This window comes from Tiliqua scincoides, chromosome 1, assembly GCF_035046505.1.
Source record: "Tiliqua scincoides isolate rTilSci1 chromosome 1, rTilSci1.hap2, whole genome shotgun sequence".
Classification (NCBI taxonomy): domain Eukaryota; kingdom Metazoa; phylum Chordata; class Lepidosauria; order Squamata; family Scincidae; genus Tiliqua; species Tiliqua scincoides.
The window spans coordinates 188305506-188325087 of record NC_089821.1 but is presented as its reverse complement, the minus strand read 5'-3'; the positions used below and the strand labels follow the sequence as shown (position 1 = coordinate 188325087).

Sequence of the window (19582 nt, the reverse complement as noted above, 5' to 3'; positions counted from 1 at the left end):
GAGAGAAAGCTGGGTTCTTTCAGGGTGCAGGACTGAGAAGCTGTGCTACCTGCTCTTGTTGTAGGAATGCTCTGGTATCTACCACCATCCAGTGCTCAACCTGTATGTTTATGAATAAAGCAGATATTACAGACACACTCTAAGCCTCGAGTGGCATCTTGTCCAAAGGGAAATTCACAATCTGGGTAATGCTATGTCCCTAGGATCTCTCATTGCTCAGGGAAGTGGGGAGTGCGTGTTGCAAGAAAATTCCTTGTTGTGTTTTAGTCCACAGCCACTAATTAGTCAACAATAGCTATTCCCTGGCACCCTTGCAGGTTTAAGAGGTAGGAAAGGGACATAAATCTGATGCTCTTGAGGGAGCCCCGTTTTCCGTTTCCACAGGGTTGTCATATAACCTCTCTTTATTAGGACTGAAGGACAGCACTGGTTTATGTATTACAAGTCATTCATGCCTGTGCTCCTAACAGTAGAGTGCACTCTACTACAAGGAAAAAAGCTACTTCAGGTTTGTGTATAGTACTTGAAGCTGCTTTCCTATCAAAAACACTGTGACTGGAAGTGGTTGTACAGGCTGCAAAGGATCTTTACAATGGTGACAGAGGTGCTGTCGGAAAGCGACACGAATGCCTGAGCAAGCATCATACTCAGTTGATAGATTTGGGGTGAAGATGCAGGCGAAGTAGCAGTGGTAGGGATGTATGGGATTTTGGAGCTTGGGAGCTATACAGCTGTGGCACAGTCGCAGCAGATGATCTGGTCTTGCTGGGTGAGGAAGCCCTTCCCCACCAAGGAACTGGAACATTTCCCACACTTAAAGCAGTCACTGTGCCACTCGCGATCCTCAAACGAGATAAATTTGGTTCCACCGAGGGCTAGGAAAAGGGAACAGAGGATGAAAAGTGAAACATGGCAAATCTCTTTCAGGCAGTGCTTTATCATCTACTAAACAATGTTTCCTCTTTTCTCTCAGAAACCCCTATGTGAGGTTTCAAACTTGATAAAGCTTCCTTACATCAGTATGTAGCAATACATGCTCTCTTTGCTCTTTCATCCTCTTCTGTTATTTTTGCAGTAGCTGCCAAACCCTGGCCCAAGGCCAGATCTGGCATCACAAGCTTACCATCCAGGCATGGCAGAGGCTTTTCACTTTGTGCCACAGCCTCCCCCTTTTGTTGCTGATAGTCGCAGAAACTCAGGCCGGGCAGCTACTTTTGCCTGGAAATCAGGGCACAGAGCCTGTCGAGGTGACAGCCAGCAGAAATGGCTGCCCGGCATAAATTTCTGCAAAGATTGGCAGCAAAAAAGGGAGGCTACGGCAAGGAATGAAAAGCCTTCATCACCACTGCGCCCGGGCGGTAATGTTGTGACACGGCAGTCCATGGTTTGGAGACCGCGGTTCTGTTGGATTTGGAACTCTTGTTAACACTAAAGGAAAATTGACTATGGTACAAACCTGGGACTGTTTTACCTTTAGGATCACTCACTCTCATTTGAACCTGTCTGCACTTTTAGATCATCAGAGAGAAGCCTTTCCCCCTGGCCTACTGCTCAGAGAAATCCAACAGGCCGCAACCAAAAAGAGGGACTTCTCTGTGGTGACACCTCCCCCACCTGTGAAATGCTCTCCCAAGACAGATTTCCTGATTGACTCCCTTAAGGCACAGATGACCTCCTGTTTCTTCAAGCCTTTCCCCAACTCTCTGGTGCTCCTGCCACAGCCGCTGTTGTCCTTGCAAGCAAGAGAAAATACTCCTACTGCAGGAAGTGTGCTGCCAAGCAGCACTGAATGTAACACGAAGGGGTGGCACTTTTCATCCGTGCCAGAAAAAAAATCTAGAGGTAGTAGGAGGAACAGAATGTGTTGTTAAAACTTCTTTTCAACATTCTGGTGTTCCTTTGGCTGCTTCTGGATGATTCATGGTGGAGTGGAGATTTGGCCCAGGTCTCCCTGCCATCTCTACCGTCTAGCATTGGTGGCATGCAGAATTTAACTGCACAGATATAGACTTTAAAAGAACTAAATGGCATGCTGCTAAAGGCTGGATGATCTCGTCAGTTTCATTGTGCTTTTTTTTTTTATGTCAGCTGCCACAGATGTCCTGCTGAACTGAAAGGTGGGGCAGAAATTAAATAAATAACAGTGTCGGAATAAAGAGGTGCCTTTTTCTATCTTGAACCTGATGAGCAGAATGGACTATAAACTGAAAATGTTAGCTTGAAGAAAGCACAGGGCTATGGAGACATAAAGCAGTTGCCTGAAAGTAAATTTGCTTGTACCAGAAAGCCGATTGGGTCTGCACACATGCGTGTGACATTATTGTAGCCGGTTGAACTTTCCACCACTTTCCTTTGTGCCCATCTTTGAATGGCAGGCCTTGTAATTTAATTGGCAACCGTTGTTCCTCAGAACTGAGGCGACAGGTCATTCAATCTGTTTTTAAGTAATCCTGCTAATGGTCTCCAAGTGCTTTTAAATAGCCTTCAAGTGTTTGCCAAACATTTTAATTATAAGCCATTAAGCACAAATGTTCTGCCATAAAGCAGATTTTCAGGTTGCTGGCAAGATCTTGTTCAACTTTGAGAATATTCAGTTGCAGAGTTAGGCGAAACAATTCAAGGTCTTTGTACATTTTTTTAACCTCAGAGAGGCCATACAATTATTTTTTGAAACCAGATTACTATAAGTATGTCTGCGGTTCAGATCAATATTGTGTGCTAGGTGGCATCACTATGGTTTGTGTCACCCAGTGTGGGGGGGCCAGTGCATCACCCCTATAATAGACCTCCTCCCATGCAGTGGGTGGGGCAACCTGGAGAAGCAGAGGCAGGTAGAGAAGGACTGTGGGGAGACTTCCAGGGACAATCAGGCTTTGTCCCAACCTCAGGCATGCAGCTCCTTAGCTGCCCGGGTGGGAAGTCTTGGGGCTGGAGAACGTCATCCTGGAGAGGAGGGAAACAATCCCCTAGGGGGGACCCCTTCTCCAGGGGATGGGCCCGTATCCAAACGCACTCAGGATACTCCTTGGCGGGAGGGGGTTCAGGGGCTTCTTGTAGTGGGGGATTTGATTATTAGAAACATAGAGAGGGGGGTTTGTGACAGATGTGAGGACTGCATGGCGACTTGCCTGCCTGGTGCGAAGGTTGCGGACATCACTTTTCGTCTAGACAGGCTGGTAGACAGTGCTGGGGAGGAGGTAGCAGTTGTGGTGCATGTCGGCACCAACGACGTGGGCAAGTGCAGCTGGGAGGTCCTGGAGGCCAAATTTAGGCTATTAGGTAGGAAGCTGAAAGCCAGGACCTCAAAGGTAGCATTCTCGGAAGTGCTACCTGTTCCACGCGCAGGGCCAGCTAGGCAGGCGGAGATCAGGGGTCTCAATGTGTAGATGAGACAGTGGTGTAGGGAGGAGGGGTTTTGATTCATTAGGCACTGGGGAATGTTTTGGGACAAGTGGGGTCTGTACAAGAGGGACGGGCTTCACTTGAACCAGAATGGAACCAGACTGCTGGCACATAACATTAAAAAGGTGGCAGAGCAGCTTTTAAACTGATCCCTGGGAGAAAGTTGATAGGAGCCGAGGGGCATCCGGCTCGGAACTCCTCATCCCTATGGGATGAGGATGGGGAGGTTAGAGATTAACAAGACAAAGGCAGAGTAGGAGAAGAAATTGGGAATAGTAGCATGATGGGATGTGATAGACAGTTTGGCACAGTGAGAGGATGCAGGGACAAAGGAGCGAATAAGCAGCCCACCCTGGGGCATTCCATGTACAAATGCTTTTATGCGAATGCCCGAAGTCTCCGAGCAAAGATGGGAGAACTGGAATGTCTGGTGACAAAGGAAAACATTGACATAATGAGCATAACAGAAACCTGGTGGAATGTGGAAAATCAGTGGAATACTGCAATCCCGGGCTATAAACTCTACAGGAAGGACAGGGAGGGACATGTTGGAGGTGGGGTGGCCGTTTATGTTAAGGAAGGGATAGAATCCAGCAAAGTAGAGATTGAAGGTGGGTTCGACTCCACCATAGAATCTCTGTGGGTTAAATTACCAGGCCTGAGGAGTGATGTAATACTGGGGCCGTACTATTGTCCTCCAGACCAGAAACCGGAAGGGGACCTTGAAATGAGGAAACAGACCAGGGAGGTGACAAGGAGGGACAGGGTTGTAATCATGGGGGACTTCAATTATCCTCATATTGACTGGGTCAATTTGTGCTCTGGTCACGAAAAGGAGACCGGATTCCTTGACATGTTAAATGACTGTGCCTTAGAGCAAGCAGCTAGTCATGGAGCCCACCAGAGGCGGTACTCTGGATTTAATATTGTGTGGTACTCAGGACCTGGTTAGAGATGTCAATGTTACGGAGCCGTTGGGGAACAGTGATCGTGCTGTGATCCATTTCGACATGCATGTCAGGGGAAGAATACCAGACAAATCTCTCACAAAAACCCTTGACTTCCGACGAGCGGACTTCCCTCAAATGAGGAGGCTGGTTAGAAGGAGGTTGAAAGGGAAGGTATAAAGAGTCCAGTCTCTACAGAGAGCACGGAGATTGCTCAAATCAACGGTAATAGAGGTCCAGCGGAAGTGTATACTGCAAAGGAAGAAGGGCTCCACTAAGTCCAGGAGGGTGACCGCATGGCTAACCAGCCAAGTTAGAGAGGCCGTAAAGGGCAAGGAAGCTTCCTTCTGTAAATGGAAGTCTTGCCCTAATGAAGAGAATAAAAAGGATCATAAACTCTGGCAAAAGATATGTAAGAAGGCGATATGGGAGGCCAAGCGAGACTATGAGGAACGCATGACTAGCAACATTAAGGGGAATAATAAAAGCTTCTTCAAATATATTAGAAGCAGGAAACCTGCCAGAGAAGTGGTTGGCCCTCTGGATGGTGAGGGAGGGAAAGGGGAGATAGAAGGAGACTTAGAGATGGCAGAGAAATTAAATGAGTTCTTTGCATCTGTCTTCACGGCAGAAGACCTCGGGCAGATACCGCTGCCCAAATGGCCCCTCCTGACCAAGGAATTAAGTCAGATAGAGGTTGAAAGAGAAGATGTTTCAGACCTCATTGATAAATTAAAGATCAATAAGTCACCGGGCTCGGATGGCATCCACCCAAGAATTATTAAGGAATTAAAAAATGAAGTTGCTGATCTCTTGACTAAAATATGCAACTTGTCCCTCAAAACAGCCACAGTGCCAGAGGATTGGAATATAGCAAATGTCACACCAATCTTTAAAAAGGGAAAGAGAGGGGACCCAGGAAACTATAGGCCGGTCAGCCTAACATCTATACCGGGTAAGATGGTGGAATGCCTCATCAAAGATAGGATCTCAAAACACATAGATGAACAGGCCTTGCTGAGGGAGAATCAGCATGGCTTCTGTAAGGGTAAGTCTTGCCTCACAAACCTTTTAGAATTCTTTGAAAAGTTCAACAGGCATGTGGATGTGGGAGAACCCATGGACACTATATATCTGGACTTTCAGAAGGCGTTCGACACGGTCCCTCACCAAAGGCTACTGAAAAAACTCCACAGTCAGGGAATTAGAGGGCAGGTCCTCTCCTGGATTGAGAACTGGTTGAAGACCAGGAAACAGAGAGTGGGTGTCAATGGGCAATTTTCGCAATGGAGAGAGGTGAAAAGCGGTATGCCCCAAGGATCTGTCCTGCGACCAGTGCTTTTCAACCTCTTCATAAATGACCTGGAGATAGGGGTAAGCATTGAGATGGCAAAGTTTGCAGACAACACCAAAATTTTCCAAGTGGTGAAGACCAGAAGCGATTGGTGAAGCTCCAGAGTGGTGAAGCTCCAGAAGGATCTCTCCAGACTGGCAGAATGGGCAGCAAAATGGCAGATGCGCTTCAATGTCAGTAAGTGTAAGGTCATGTACATTGGGGCAAAAAATCAAAACTTTAGATATAGGTTGATGGGTTCTGAGCTGTCTGTGACAGATCAGGAGAGAGATCTTGGGGTGGTGGTGGACAGGTCGATGAAAGTGTCGACCCAATGTGCGGCGGCAGTAAAGAAGGCCAATTCTATGCTGGGGATCATTTGAAAAGGTATTGAGAACAAAACAGCTAATATTATAATGCCGTTGTACAAATCGATGGTAAAGCCACACCAGGAGTATTGTGTCCAGTTCTGGTCACCACATCTCAAAAAGGACATAGTGGAAAAGGAAAAGGTGCAAAAGAGAGCGACTAAGATGATTACGGGGCTGGGGCACCTTCCTTATGAGGAAAGGCTATGGTGTTTGGGCCTCTTCAGCCTAGAAAAGAGACGCCTGAGGGGGGACATGATTGAGACATACAAAATTATGCATGGGAAGGATAAAGTGGCTAGAGAGATGCTCTCTACACTCTCACATAAAACCAGAACCAGGGGACATCCACTAAAATTGAGTGTTGGGAGAGTTAGGACAGACAAAAGAAAATAATTTCTTTACTCAGCGTGTGGTTGGTCTGTGGAACTCCTTGCCGCAGGATGTGGTGACAGCATCTGGCCTGGATGCCTTTAAAAGGGGATTGGACAAGTTTCTGGAGGAAAAATCCATTATGGGTTACAAGCCATGATGTGTATGTGCAACCTCCTGATTTTAGAAATGGGCTATGTCAGAATGCCAGATGCAAGGTAGGGCACCAGGATGAGGTCTCTTGTTATCTGGTGTGCTCCCTGGGGCATTTGGTGGGGCCGCTGTGAGATACAGGAAGCTGAACTAGATGGGTCTATGGCCTGATCTAGTGGGGCTGTTCTTATGTTCTTATGATGAGGACAAGGGATGGTCAGCTCAGATCAAGGAAAGGGGTGGGTAGGTTGGTAGCAATGGCTACTGAATCCAAACCCCTTCCTGGACCTGCTCCTGTGGCACGGGTCCATGCAGACCTGTACCAGCTATTTAGCTAGTGTGAGTCTGAGTAGACTTCCTTGTGCTGCAGAGGCTTACCCCAGGTAATGGAATGATTTTTCCTTTACCCAGGTGAGACTTCTTCAACTGCCTCTCCCCACCCTTAAGCAGTAGCCATTTTGATACCACTGTATACATGCGGGGAATGGGATTGGGCTCTAATATTTCCTTAACTGAATGATATGATAATACTTTGTTGCTGAAGAATTCATAGTCACCTGATATGGGCTTGGCGCAGGCCACACACTTCTTTGCATAACATCTGCTGAAACACTCAAGGCAGTAGGGCTGTTCATCCCTGGAAATAAAACGTTGCCCTGCAAGCTGCTTCTTACATCCAGTACACAGAAAACATTCCTTGTGCCACGGCTGGTCATGATAGGTCACACCGCTGGTGGTTATTACCTCATGGAGGAGAAGAGCCAGATGCTGAACGTACTCATCATTGTGAAAGTCAAAAATTAAGATCAACAACAGAGGTGGGGAGAATACCCTTTAGTTTCAGTTAGCATTGCTGTGGGATCAAATATTCTCAAGAACCATTTCTGCTCATTGGTTAATTGCTAAGAAGAGAGAGGTTAGGACCTGAGCCTATGACCGGGGGGGGGGGGGAGAAGAGGGGCATTTGGCCTAGGACTCCGGCTCAAAAGGGGCTTCAAATTATGTCTCACTCTCTCTTTGGCACTTTATTTTTATTATGGGCCTCAAAAGCTGGAAGCGGCCCAGCTCTCTCTGGACCTCTACCGAAGATCACATATTCTTTCAAGTGTCACCACCTGAGAAGGAAAGACTTGTGACCTAGTCCCAGTATGGTGGAAGGTGGAAAACATGGCACACATGTTCAGAAGCACTTTTTATGAGTATACCCTACATGTCCTTTTTCAGAGGTCATTAATCAGGTACAGTAGAGGGTCTTAGCACTTTATAGACTAGCCCATTATTTCAGCATAAATGTTTGTGGACAAGAGTCACTTCTTCTTATGCATCTTAGCCTTAAAAACATATGCTAAAATAATGTATTCGTCTTTAAAATCCTAGAATCCACTTCTTGGCCACGGAGTGTAGTCTTTGCTGCTATAGACTAACATGGATGTTATCAGGTACAATGTCCTACATTCCAAAGTTGACCCCCCCAACTGAAAACAAGTTCTAGAACTAAGCCCTGTTGTCCGTTCCCTGCTACTTCCACTCCAAATTCTGTGCAGATCGGCAATCAAGTATCTGGCACTTCAAAGCCAAAAACCTAAGGATGACCTGAGTTCATCATAGAATTTCAAATGCAGACAAGGTGGAAAGACAACATGGGAACAAGACAGTAAGTGGCACATTACCGTTCTGATCCAGAACGTGGCATTTGAGTTCCAACGCACATGTTCTATGGCAAAAACTATGCTTATTAGACGCCTTCCCCCCCCAAACTGAAATGACTGAAGCAACTTGTGGGCAGAAGAGCTCTGTATAGGCTTTTGCCTGGATCAGGGAGACAGGTTGGATTCTGCAGCTAGTTAGGGCCCAGTCCTATCCAACTTTCCAGTGCCAGTGCAGTGACAATGCAGCCCTGAGGAAAAGGAACAAATGTTCCCTTACCTGGAGGAAGCCTCCATGATTGCCCCCTCCCTGCAGGATGTAGCGCATGCCCCATTGGCACGGCTGTGCTGGTGCTGGAAAATTGGATAGGATTTGGTCCTTAGTTATCTATGATGCCCAGCCTTCCAGCAAAATGAACTGTGCACAGAATAAGCTGGGGAGGCTGACTCTAGGCTGAATGGGGGATGAAGAAGAAGAGTAATCTCACAAATACAAAATGTGAGCTATGTCTCTGCTATTTTGCTTCCACCAGAAGCAGCGAATGAAGTGGGAGGTGAAAAAGCACTGTAACATGACGGTGTCCTGGCACACATTTTCTCTTACTAAATGTTATGAGAGAGGAGGAGGAGGAGAGGAGGAGACGACAACACAAGACAGCTGTTTTCGAGGCATCCTGTTTTGCAGCCTCTCCCTCTAGTTTTAGAAATTATCTAAAAGCATATAATTAATTGCAATCTTAACTTTTATTTGAAGCCTGTTGGAAATGAATGCTAGTAAAGCTAAGGATCTTTGGATCAGGTCCACTGTCTTTTCAAACAGAATAGAGTGTTTTGTTTGTGTATCCTACTCTCCCTCCCTTCCTGTCATTTTCCTCTCTGCCTTCTTACCTTCTTGCAGGAGTGACAATGTTGAACAAATTGCTTCTCAAAACATGGCACACAATAATTGTCATGGTCCTTAGTAATCAAAGGCTTTGTGCCTAGCGGTTGCCGACAATGTTGGCAAACGAAGCAAGCTTCATGCCAACAGCTTCCTTTAAACTCCATTTTACGAGAACCTGCAAAACCAACCATAGAACCAGTAATTACAGATGAGTTTTAGATTATGTGCAAGCTTCATAAACATGTGTGTGTGTGTGTGTGTGTGTGTGTGTGTGTGTGTGTGATTCTTATTCAAGATTGAATATATTAGATCAATCGTTGTTCAGTAAAACACTGAAACTCAGCCAAAACCTGAGAAAATACATCTATATAAAAATGGGATAGAGAGCAGGAACTTTCCAGTACAAAGCAAAATATTACTACACATGGATGTCATGACAGTTGACCATACTTCTTTCAATAAATTCACTTCTGCGTTTCTGTGTGGCTACCTCAGATCTTGAGTCTCTTATCTATTACATACTTTTCCTGATTAAACAGAAGATAAGTTGTCTTAGATACATCATCAGCATTTTGCAAACAGATTCTCTGCTAGTCCATGAATTTCTAAGAGTGGCACAACTAGTGCAATATAACATGGGAAGGACAAACATTTTCAATTGAATGCACTCTACAAGTGCAAACATACTAGTTAATTGGAAGCTTGCTGATACAGTCATTCGGGACTGAGAGGGCATGATTTGAAAGTCTTATGCGGAGGAAAGGAAGACAAATCGCAATAGAACTTACTTGCATATGTAATAATTTAGTAGAGGGCAAGTATGATGAAAATGACGAGGTGGTAATCAACTCCAAATCCTGGCAGGCATAGCACTCACATAAACTTGTTTTTGATATAATTCAATATCTTTTCAAGACTCCCAGCATCTTAATTTGAGATAGCTAATGCTGTATGATTGCATTTTACCTTCCTGCTGCATCCACCAATTATTGTACTTAGGATGCTTTACCTGCTCCAATAAACATTTTTAAGGGAGCCTATTATCCTCCATTTTCTCCAATTTTAAGTGGTAGAGGAAAATTGCCATAAAAATGCGTAGTGTAACTGGCCTGAAGCCCACCTCCTCCACTGTGATTTAAGCAGCCAAAGATTCTGGAGGCATTAATAAAAGGCCATTTTCTGAGTTTTTTCTTTTGATTTTAATTTTTTTTTTAATTTTAACACCACCAGCACTATCTCCTCTGCTCCAGCTCAATTTCATTATGCTAATTGACTATGAGTGCTGGGGGAATTAAATTCCTACCTTTGTTTCTTACAAAATACTCAGGTGATCCCAAAAGGCTTTTTGTTTTTAAGTCTAAGAGGCTGTATTCATTCTTATTGGAGTGGTCCAATAGGGAATGCTTAAGGGTGCAATCCTAACCCCTTATGTCAGTGCTTTCCAGCACTGGCATAGTGGTGCCAATGAGGCATGTGCTGTATCTTGCAGTTGGGTGGCACTCACAGAGGCCTCCTCAAAGTAAGGGAAGGTTTGTTCCCTTACCTCAGAGCTGCCATTGCCCTTATGTCAGTGCTGGAAAGCACTGACATAAGGGGTTAGGATTGCACCCTTAGGCTCATAAAAATAGTTGTCATTTAAAAAGGTCTTTCAAATAAGGTGCTCAGCATGTGTAGGTCAGTAGAGTGGAGATTGCCTCTGTCAAAGAAAGGGACTCCTGGGAGAAGGCAAGCTGACCAATGGGAGTTGTGACTAGTGGTTAGTGCATACACACCCCTAGTGCCCAGCTGGTTTAAACTGATCACTTTGCACAAGGAGTCTCCTGTCATTGCACTCACGTGTCAGCAAGTGGGTGCTCATCTCTGAGCTCCCAATGAAGGGTCACTCAGGTGACTGGCAGACAATAACCCCCATTCCTGTGGTCAGGTAATTATACTGATGATGTCATCAAGATGACTGTTGGGGGAAGTGTAGCCCAACCTGTTACTACATCCCACTTTCTTGACCCTGATGGACAAGTTTGGCTGCTCAGTTGCTAAATGCATAACAATCTCAGAACTTCAGATGGTAGAATGTACGGAATGCCCCTCCCACATCTACATATGTACGTACGACTGAACTATGGAGTTTCAGATAAATAAAGGACAAAGGGCCCAATCCTATCCAATTTTTCAGTGCCGGTGCAGCTTTGCCAATGGGTCATGCACTACATCTTGTGGTAGGGCAGCAGACACAGAGGCCTTCTTAAGGTATGGGAACATTTGTTCCCTTATCTTGGGGCTACATTGTGGCTGCATTGGTGCTGGAAAATTGAATAGGATTGGGCCCAAAGGCTGCCTGCAACTCAGCAGTTTTAAGTTGCTGAGTTTCACAAGGGCTTCCCAAAGATTAGAAGTGTTAAAAAATACAGGAAAATAAGCAAAAAAAATAAGGGGAAAAAACAGGGATTCATCACAGTAACACTGGTGATTGGTGATACCATAGTTGCTATATTAACCAGTCCCATTCCTGGTGATATAATGTAAAACATCTGCGTATTTTGTGTGTATGTATGACTTGGTGTGTGTCTGTGTGTACATCTGTGTACAATGCAATATTCCAGGAGACATCACCTGTTCCTGCTCCTGCTTTTGAACAGGAGGTGGGAAGACAGCAGAAAGGTCAGGAGTGGTGGGTTAGAAAGTGTTTCTCAAACTGTGGGTCAGGACCCACTAGGTGGGTTGCAAGCCAATGTCAGGTGGGTCCCTATTCAGTTCAATATTTTATTTTTAATCTATTAGGCTTGATGCTACCATAGTATGTGACTGCATTTGGGGAAATGTTACAGACCTGTACTTTTAACAAGTTACTATATATATTCTTTTAACAATGATAGTCAGTGGGACTTACTCATGGTTAAGTGTGGGTAGGATTGCAGCCTAGGATTTTTAAAATTTTTCCTGATGATGAAGTCACTTCCGGTCATGGCATCACTTCTGGTGGGTCCTGACAGATTCTCATTCTAAGAAGTGGGTCCCGGTGCTAAATGTGTGAGAACCACTGGGCTAGAGTCAGAGATCACCTCAATCAGCCCCATGGTCAGTTGCAATTTGCTGAAAAAGCCTTTGGACGGAAAATATTCTTTGCAGAATATATTGCCTGAAGCTGAGAACTCATGCCTTTTCAGCTTGTTTTTTCAGCTCAGTGATTCAATTCAGCTTAGATTTAATTAAGAGTGCCTCGCAACCCTTTTATTTAGCTGAAAGTCCTTGTTATCTTACCAGGCATAATGGTCCGCTTGCAGTGGAAGCACTTTGATGAATACTCATTAGAATAACACTCCGTACACAGCAGGAGCTCATCTTTGGCTGCAAATGGCTTTTCTACCAAAGAGTGATGGCACTTGGCACACGTGAAGCATGTTTCATGCCAGTGGCAGTCTTTATAAGCAAGATCCTTGGAGACAGGAAATATATGTTAATAAGAAGCACTTGTTTGCTTCAGAACATCCAGTCTGATAAAATCAGTTTGGAAGACACTGTGAGCCACTGGCTCTAGTAATAGCTAAAAATTAGCTGAAGGATATTTTGATGTTTGGCCCTGTTAAGGCAATGGTTTCAGTGCAAGCTGTTGTTCAATGTATTCCACTTGTGCCATCCTGGAGAAGGATGTAGATTCATGGAGATACACAAAAGAACTTGGGGCTTCTACCATTAGTTAATTTGAAAGAGGAATCATACTGCTGTCTTTACACATTCCACTGTCTGTACTGGTTCCAGTTTTTGGGGACCCTCAGGTAATGCCCCCCCAATAGAACGGTACCCCTTGCTTTGTAAAGTTCATGTGTTTGCCAGCTACCCCCTTCCTGTGTCATCTAAGAAGTGAGAAGCAGGTGGATGATGTTCTCCTTCATGTTTTGACTTGGAGCTGCACCAATGAAAGAGGAAACTTGGCCATCTGGAGGAGGGTGCAGAGCATCTGGGGCAGCAAACTCTCTTCTTTCTTCCCTCAGCACCATTTCCCAGACAGTTCCCAGATACCTTGGCCCATTGTGTTGCACCAAGAGACAGGACATGATCCAAAAGTAATAAATAACCCTGGACTGGAGGAAAAAGACAATCATCTCCAGCTGTTGCTACTACCGCACAAGCATCCAGTTAGCTATCTTCATGGGCCCTGGCTTATGGGTGGCAGAGAGAGGTACATGCCCCACCCGCCCACCGCTCTAGGCACAGTTCCTATGAAAATCTCAGCTAGAATTGAAGTGAAAAGGAGAAGGCAAGAAAATCTAATGAAACTGAGTTTATTTACTTTTGGTTGCCCCTGTTCCCACTAAGATGTCGTTTTTGTGACGAGTGAGGAGCATTAGGAGATAAACAAGAAATTAAGCTGTCATTTAGTGAACAAAATATTTTAATCAAAACACATCTTTTTCGAGATATCTAGCAGACAAAGACAGTGTTATTACCTAAAAATGATAAATGCCATTTTCTAGCGAGTCTCCTCCGGAATCTTTTAGTTTAGCAGTTACACTTGAGACTGCTTGTAGAATAGACCATGGGAAATCATTTTTCATTGGTTCTCTGTCAGTGGTATTTATTTTAAAGTTTGACTTGATTTTATCAGTTGAATTAAACCCAGGAAAGAAAAGGAAATCAGCACTGTGATCTCTCTAGACTGTATTGTTAAAGCAATCCAACTTACTGCTTTATTATTATCAGAAATTAAAGAAGCTCAGATATTAAATTGAGGTTAATGTAACAAGTTAACATTTTGGTCTGCTTAAGACTGCTGTATTCAGATGATGGATGAATCTATCCTATTTGGTCTGCAGGGAGCCTGCAAACCAATATAGACCTCCATATCTCTCCAGGACCTTTCCGCCACAGGTTCTTCCCTGGTCCTGTATGGTTTTCATCTATTGCTGCACCAAGCCTGCAGATTATCAGTGTTTTTGTAGTCTATGTAACAAAACTCTGGCTTGCATTTTGAAGATATCACCATTTTCTGTAGAACAGCAGCTCAATCAGTTCAGACCACCATTTAATAAATACGCCTTTTTTCTGATTTTATGTTGAGCAGAGCTAACTCATAGCAGGGAATACTCTGGGGAGTAGTATGGGATAAAGCGTACCCTTTTTATCCCTTTTGCTGCCTCTAACATTTGACTGCAGAAACAGCATAGGTTCACAAACGATAGCAATTACCATAATTGTTATTTTCAGGAGATACATGTCTGAGTTTGAATCAGAAAAAAAATGCAGCTGTGCACCACTTAACTACGCTTAATGTCCAGTTAATGACAGACCACGCATATGACAGTGGTCAAAACACAATAAAGATGCTCTTAATGAGGCAATTGCATATCCCATAGCCTGCAGCTAAGTGTTTTCACAACAACAAGGCTCTTAATGCAAAGAAAAGGCAATCTGCCACCAGTAGCCTGTGCAGTCAGCTAGTGTCTGGCAGGGAGTGTCTGTTTACACAACAAAGCCAATAGATTGGACTGAATGTTCACTTAATGACCTAATCACATAACAACAGGGATAGGAGAACATATCCCCCGTTGTTAAGTGGCGCACACCTGTAATGTCTCCTTCCCTCTCCCTCCCCAACTTCTAACCCATAAATTATGAGGCAGTGTTGCTAACTAGGAGCAAGGTAGTTTTCCACCTAGTAGGGCTGGGGTCAGACAACCTTCCCTGTATAAGGCTGGAGCAACCCTTCCTCCCAACAAAAACATCTTGCTCTCCCAATAATCATCTTTTCCCCAGGGTCTGTGGGGAAGCACTGTTATTCTAGAACAGCCATTTTCAATCTTTTTCAGCTCACGGCACACTGACAAGGCACTAAAATTGTCAAGGCACACTACAGGTTTTACTTACATTAAATTACTACATTACAATTAATCTTAAATTAATACAATTAATACAATTAAATCATCACATGACAAAAAATTCACAAGAAGCTAGGAAAGGGAAGTACGTATTTGTGGTTTCTGAAAAGGAGGAAAAAAATGTTTTGAAGTCATTGAAAACATTGAAAAATGTTGAGGAGGGAGAAGTACCAATTGCCTGCTTGTGTATTTGAGAAAAAAGAGTGCAACCAAAAGCCCAGTCCTATGCATGCCTGCTCAGATGTAAGCCCCATTACAGTCAATGAGGCTTACTACCAGGAAAGTGTGGATAGGGTTGTGGCCCAGCGCCCTTCCTCTAAAAGCCCCAGAGCTCAATCCTATGCATGCCTGCTCAGATGTAAGCCCCATTAAAGTCAATGAGGCTTACTCCCAGGAAAGTGTGGATAGGATTGTGGCCCAGTGCCCTTCCTCTAAAAGCCCCAGAGCTCAATCCTATGCATGCCTGCTCAGATATAAGCCCCATTACAGTCAATGAGGCTTACTACCAGGAAAGCGTGGATAGGGTTGTGGCCCAGCGCCCTTCCTCTAAAAGCCCCAGAGCTCAGTCCTATGCATGCCTACTCAGAAGTAAGCCCCATTATAGTCAATGGGCTTACTCCCAGGAAAGTGTGAATGGGTAGCACCCCCAGAGCCCAATCCTATCCATGCCTACTCAGAAGTATGCCCCATTACAGTCAATGGGCTTACTCCCAGGAAAGTGTGGATGGGATGGCAGCCCAGCGCCCTTCCTCTAAAAGCCCCAAAGTGCAGGGAGGGTCGCTTTGGGGAGTTGCAGGCAAACCGGCAAGGAAAAGGGACTTTCAGGGACCCTTTTCAGCCAGCCAGTCCTTAGGTTGGGGGCCTCAGCAGACTCGCTCACTGTGTACCTGCTTGCCTGCTTCTGGCTCCCTCTTCTCACTCACTCCGCAGCTCCCACCTCCTGGCTCCCCCTGGCTTCTCTTGTTGGCCAATCAGCACGCATGCAGGCAGGCAACAACCTCCTTGTTGGAGGAGGCAACAACCTCCTCCAACCCTATGCATGTCTGCTCAGAAGCAAGCCCCATCATAGCCAATGGGGCTTACTCCCAGGAAAGTGAGGATCAGGTTGCAGCCTGAGTCGTGCTGAGTAGCAGGAGCAAGCTCCAAGCAGACTCTTCAGCTGCTGCGTGGGATGCAAAGCAGCCACGACCAGCCCCTTCACTGGCTGCTCCCTTCCTTGCACTGCCTGCCGCATGAGGCTCAAAGCAGCCGCTTCTCCCGCAGGCGGTATGCTGCCGCCGCCTCCCTCCTCTGATCCCGCTGCACACCTGAGGCAGCCTCGCGGCACACCACTGTGCCACAGCACAGCGGTTGAAAACCGCTGTTCTAGACTTACTCCAATCTGCAGTTTGTGCTTCACCTATACTGTAAACACCTGTTACCAGTTAACCAGTTAATAAGTTAACCAGTGCTTACCTTGGAGTCACATTGAATCGGTTTCTTGCATTCCGCACAGAGGTTTGCAAACAGGCTGTCATAGCACTTAACGCAGTAAGCGTTCCCTTCTTTCATGGCATACTGCTTTCCGCAAAGGGAGTCCATGCAGAAATGACATTTAGATTGATCGCTTGCCATTTTCAGTTCTTTTCAGTGCTTCTGTGGAAAAATAGAATGCATACATTGAAGGGGTTTGCGGCAGCTGGAGCAAGAGCTCGTTGCATCGCCCCCATGATAGACCCATATTAAACCATACAGAATAAATTACAATATCAGATGCACAGCTTTAATTCAGTGGCATCGTTAGGGTTGGTGTAACCTCCATTAACTTTCTTTATTTCTTTTAATATATAACAGTACAAGTCACCCAACAAATCAGTAACAAACAAAAAAAAGAGTGGCCAACTTGTTGACACCCAACTGAATAAGAGTTCTAGTATTAATTCTGATACATGGAAATAAGAGCTGACTCCTACAACATTGGTTCCCTGCTGTGTCATAACAACACCTTATTGGTTCTTGGAACAATCATTCTCATTGGTCAGTTCTGAGCTGAGGGAATCCACTTTTTAATAACATTGAGAAAGTTTTGTTTTCCTTTCCTGCTTATTTGGCCATAACTTTTAATCGAATACATATATTTCAGTGTGGGCTGTTTCATTTCATTCTGCATTAAATTACACATTGAACAATATATAACATGATGGTATTATTCGCAAATACTAAGATTTTCACAGTTTTGGTCAGTAGTACTGTCACCGCCCTCCCCAAAGGTGTCACCTGGTGTGGTCTGCACCAGGGGGAACAGATACAAAGGAGGACAGAGTGCCTACACCTTTAACTACTATATAGAAGAGGGAATTTGGGGAGGTGAAGCTTTTTAAACCCTTCCATGTTAAGCTGCACCTGCCCAAATTCCCTCTTCCATACAATGGTTAATGTATAGGCATACTGTCCCACTTTGTAGCTGGTCACCCTGTCTGCACCCCTGCACCCCCTATCAGTGCCACTGGGGAGGGAACAGTCTTCCTTAAGTAGCTCTGCTTAGCTTTCCAGGTATGTGGGGGGGGGGGAATTTTCCTCTTTTCCTCAAAATGCCATTTCTCACCTTCTTCATACATTCATGCACAGGAAACTGTTTTAGAATGAAAGGATATGAACTCTCATTCATATGGAGACACTTTGTTGAAAATTGGTTTCTGATTGCCTCACCATAAGCACAAGAGGGTAACTGTGCCTGATCCATTTTCAGGGGTTGCATGTTGTGTAGTGGTTCCTCATCCAGATTTGCACCATGATCAGTGAGGGAGTACAGTATGCTACAGGTCACCACTAGCACATGGGAAGCATGGAGAAGTCCCAATCACCTTGGTGATGTATAAACTGCCCATTCCCAAAGCCCTGCCTCCTTCTGTACAGGTGTGAAGGTTATTGGCCAAGCAAGAGGCTAAAAAAACCTCTCCTTCAGTATCAAGTGCTGCAAGACTTTGGAAAGGTGATTGATGATTGTGGCCTGTGGACTGAGTCCGTCTACATTGCCATGTGGTAGCGCCAGCCTGCAATGCATTTCGGACACTTTTATGAGCCCCAACTATTCATCCAATGGCCTCTGCGTGACAGATATTCAGTCAACACTCACTCCGGCCAGCCATAATTCACATGTTGTCATTTTAAACAATAGAATAGTGTGTGAATAGTTTCTTATCCCCAACGTCAAAAGCCAGGCAACACATCATGTGAAGTACCCTATAAATGCATTGTGCAGGATACATCACATGGCCTCTTTTTCATAGACGCACATTATAGTATAGGAGAAGAGAAAGTAGTACATTATTTATTTCACATTTTTTACAATATAGGAGAAGAGAAAGCTGCTGAAATTATAACAATAACTCTGAAATTGTTGCTGATCTTGGCAGTGATTATTTTCTTTTTAAAACAAAAACATTTATATGGTGCGTTATAATATTTTACCCAGTCTTTTAAGGTATGTCACTTTTCATGGGCAATCATTATGCTTGGTAATTAAAATTGGTAACTGGAAGTTCTTTAACCAAAACTCAGAATACCATGTGGGTCTCCTTGCAGACCCAGTTGCCAGCCTGGGTAGAGAGTCATGGATAAAATGATGTCTGTGATAAATGACCTTGTGGTAAGTTGCTACTAGGGAGAAAAGGATGGGCCCCAGGAAAATACGTTGCTGGCCAGGACTGTAGATACTCAAACCTTTTATTTGTCCTTCTGAAGACACGGCCTGTAGGAACTGGGTGAAGATATTTAGATAAACATCCAAGCCTAGGATGCAGCTGTTGGTTTCTCTGAGGGATTGTAGGCGAGTTATTTTGGTCGTGTTATTTGCCCATCGGACCAGAAGGACTTTGCTAAAATTAGGACATAGTTCCTGAGAATGAGGGAAAGGGGAATTCAAAGAGTTCCCATTGAATCCAACCATGAGACATCTGCGGGATTCATTGAATTCTCCACTTATGTTGTTCTGCAGCTAATGCAGTAGTATATGGTTTATAGTGAACTTCAAGAAGAACTGTGCAAGAAAAAGTCCTTTAAAGTAATTTTTATCATATTCATAAAATCACTGGTATCGTAGCTGCATGGTAGAGAATATAAGTCATATAGAATGTAGGAAGTAAATGGAAAAGATGCTCATTATTCTCCTATGCTTGACTTCCAATTGTTCTGTTCAATATCATTTGATGAATTATAGCGTACACATCTGACCATTTGCCTGAACATTTACAGTATATTGATGGTATTCCTGGCCCCAAATTGCTATGCTGATTGACAGTGATTTTGTAAAGCCTTTTCCCACCATCCCCATGGTTACTTCTGTTTGGGGATGCCATTGGCTTAGACTGGTCGTCTCATCAGATTTATCTTTGGCTTTTAACACAACTCTAATTTTCTTATTTTTATAAAACTCATATTTTCTTATGTAAACTTTCTCTTGGTGAATATTTGGATGTCTGTTATCTTTCCCACCTTACCCTAAGCATGATACCAATTTGGGTGGGATGGGATGAAGTCTGGTATTACCAGTCTTAAGTGTTTTTATGGTATGTGCTGAGTGTGAAGCTTCCCTTTTTGTCAAAGAGTGGACGTTCATGGGAGCCG

The 19582-nt window shown here is 44.5% G+C and overlaps 1 protein-coding gene across 1 annotated transcript; it reads right to left on the bottom strand.

The window, feature by feature from the left end:
• Window positions 1-723: 723 nt before the first annotated feature.
• Window positions 724-16591, bottom strand: FHL5 (four and a half LIM domains 5). Its single transcript, XM_066610115.1, has 5 exons — window positions 16433-16591; window positions 12363-12537; window positions 9110-9279; window positions 7133-7319; window positions 724-875 (listed from the first exon to the last, which is right to left on the bottom strand). The coding sequence occupies exons 1-5, from the start codon at window positions 16589-16591 to the stop codon at window positions 724-726; spliced, it is 843 nt and encodes a 280-aa protein (XP_066466212.1).
• Between the last annotated feature and the right edge of the window lie 2991 nt (window positions 16592-19582).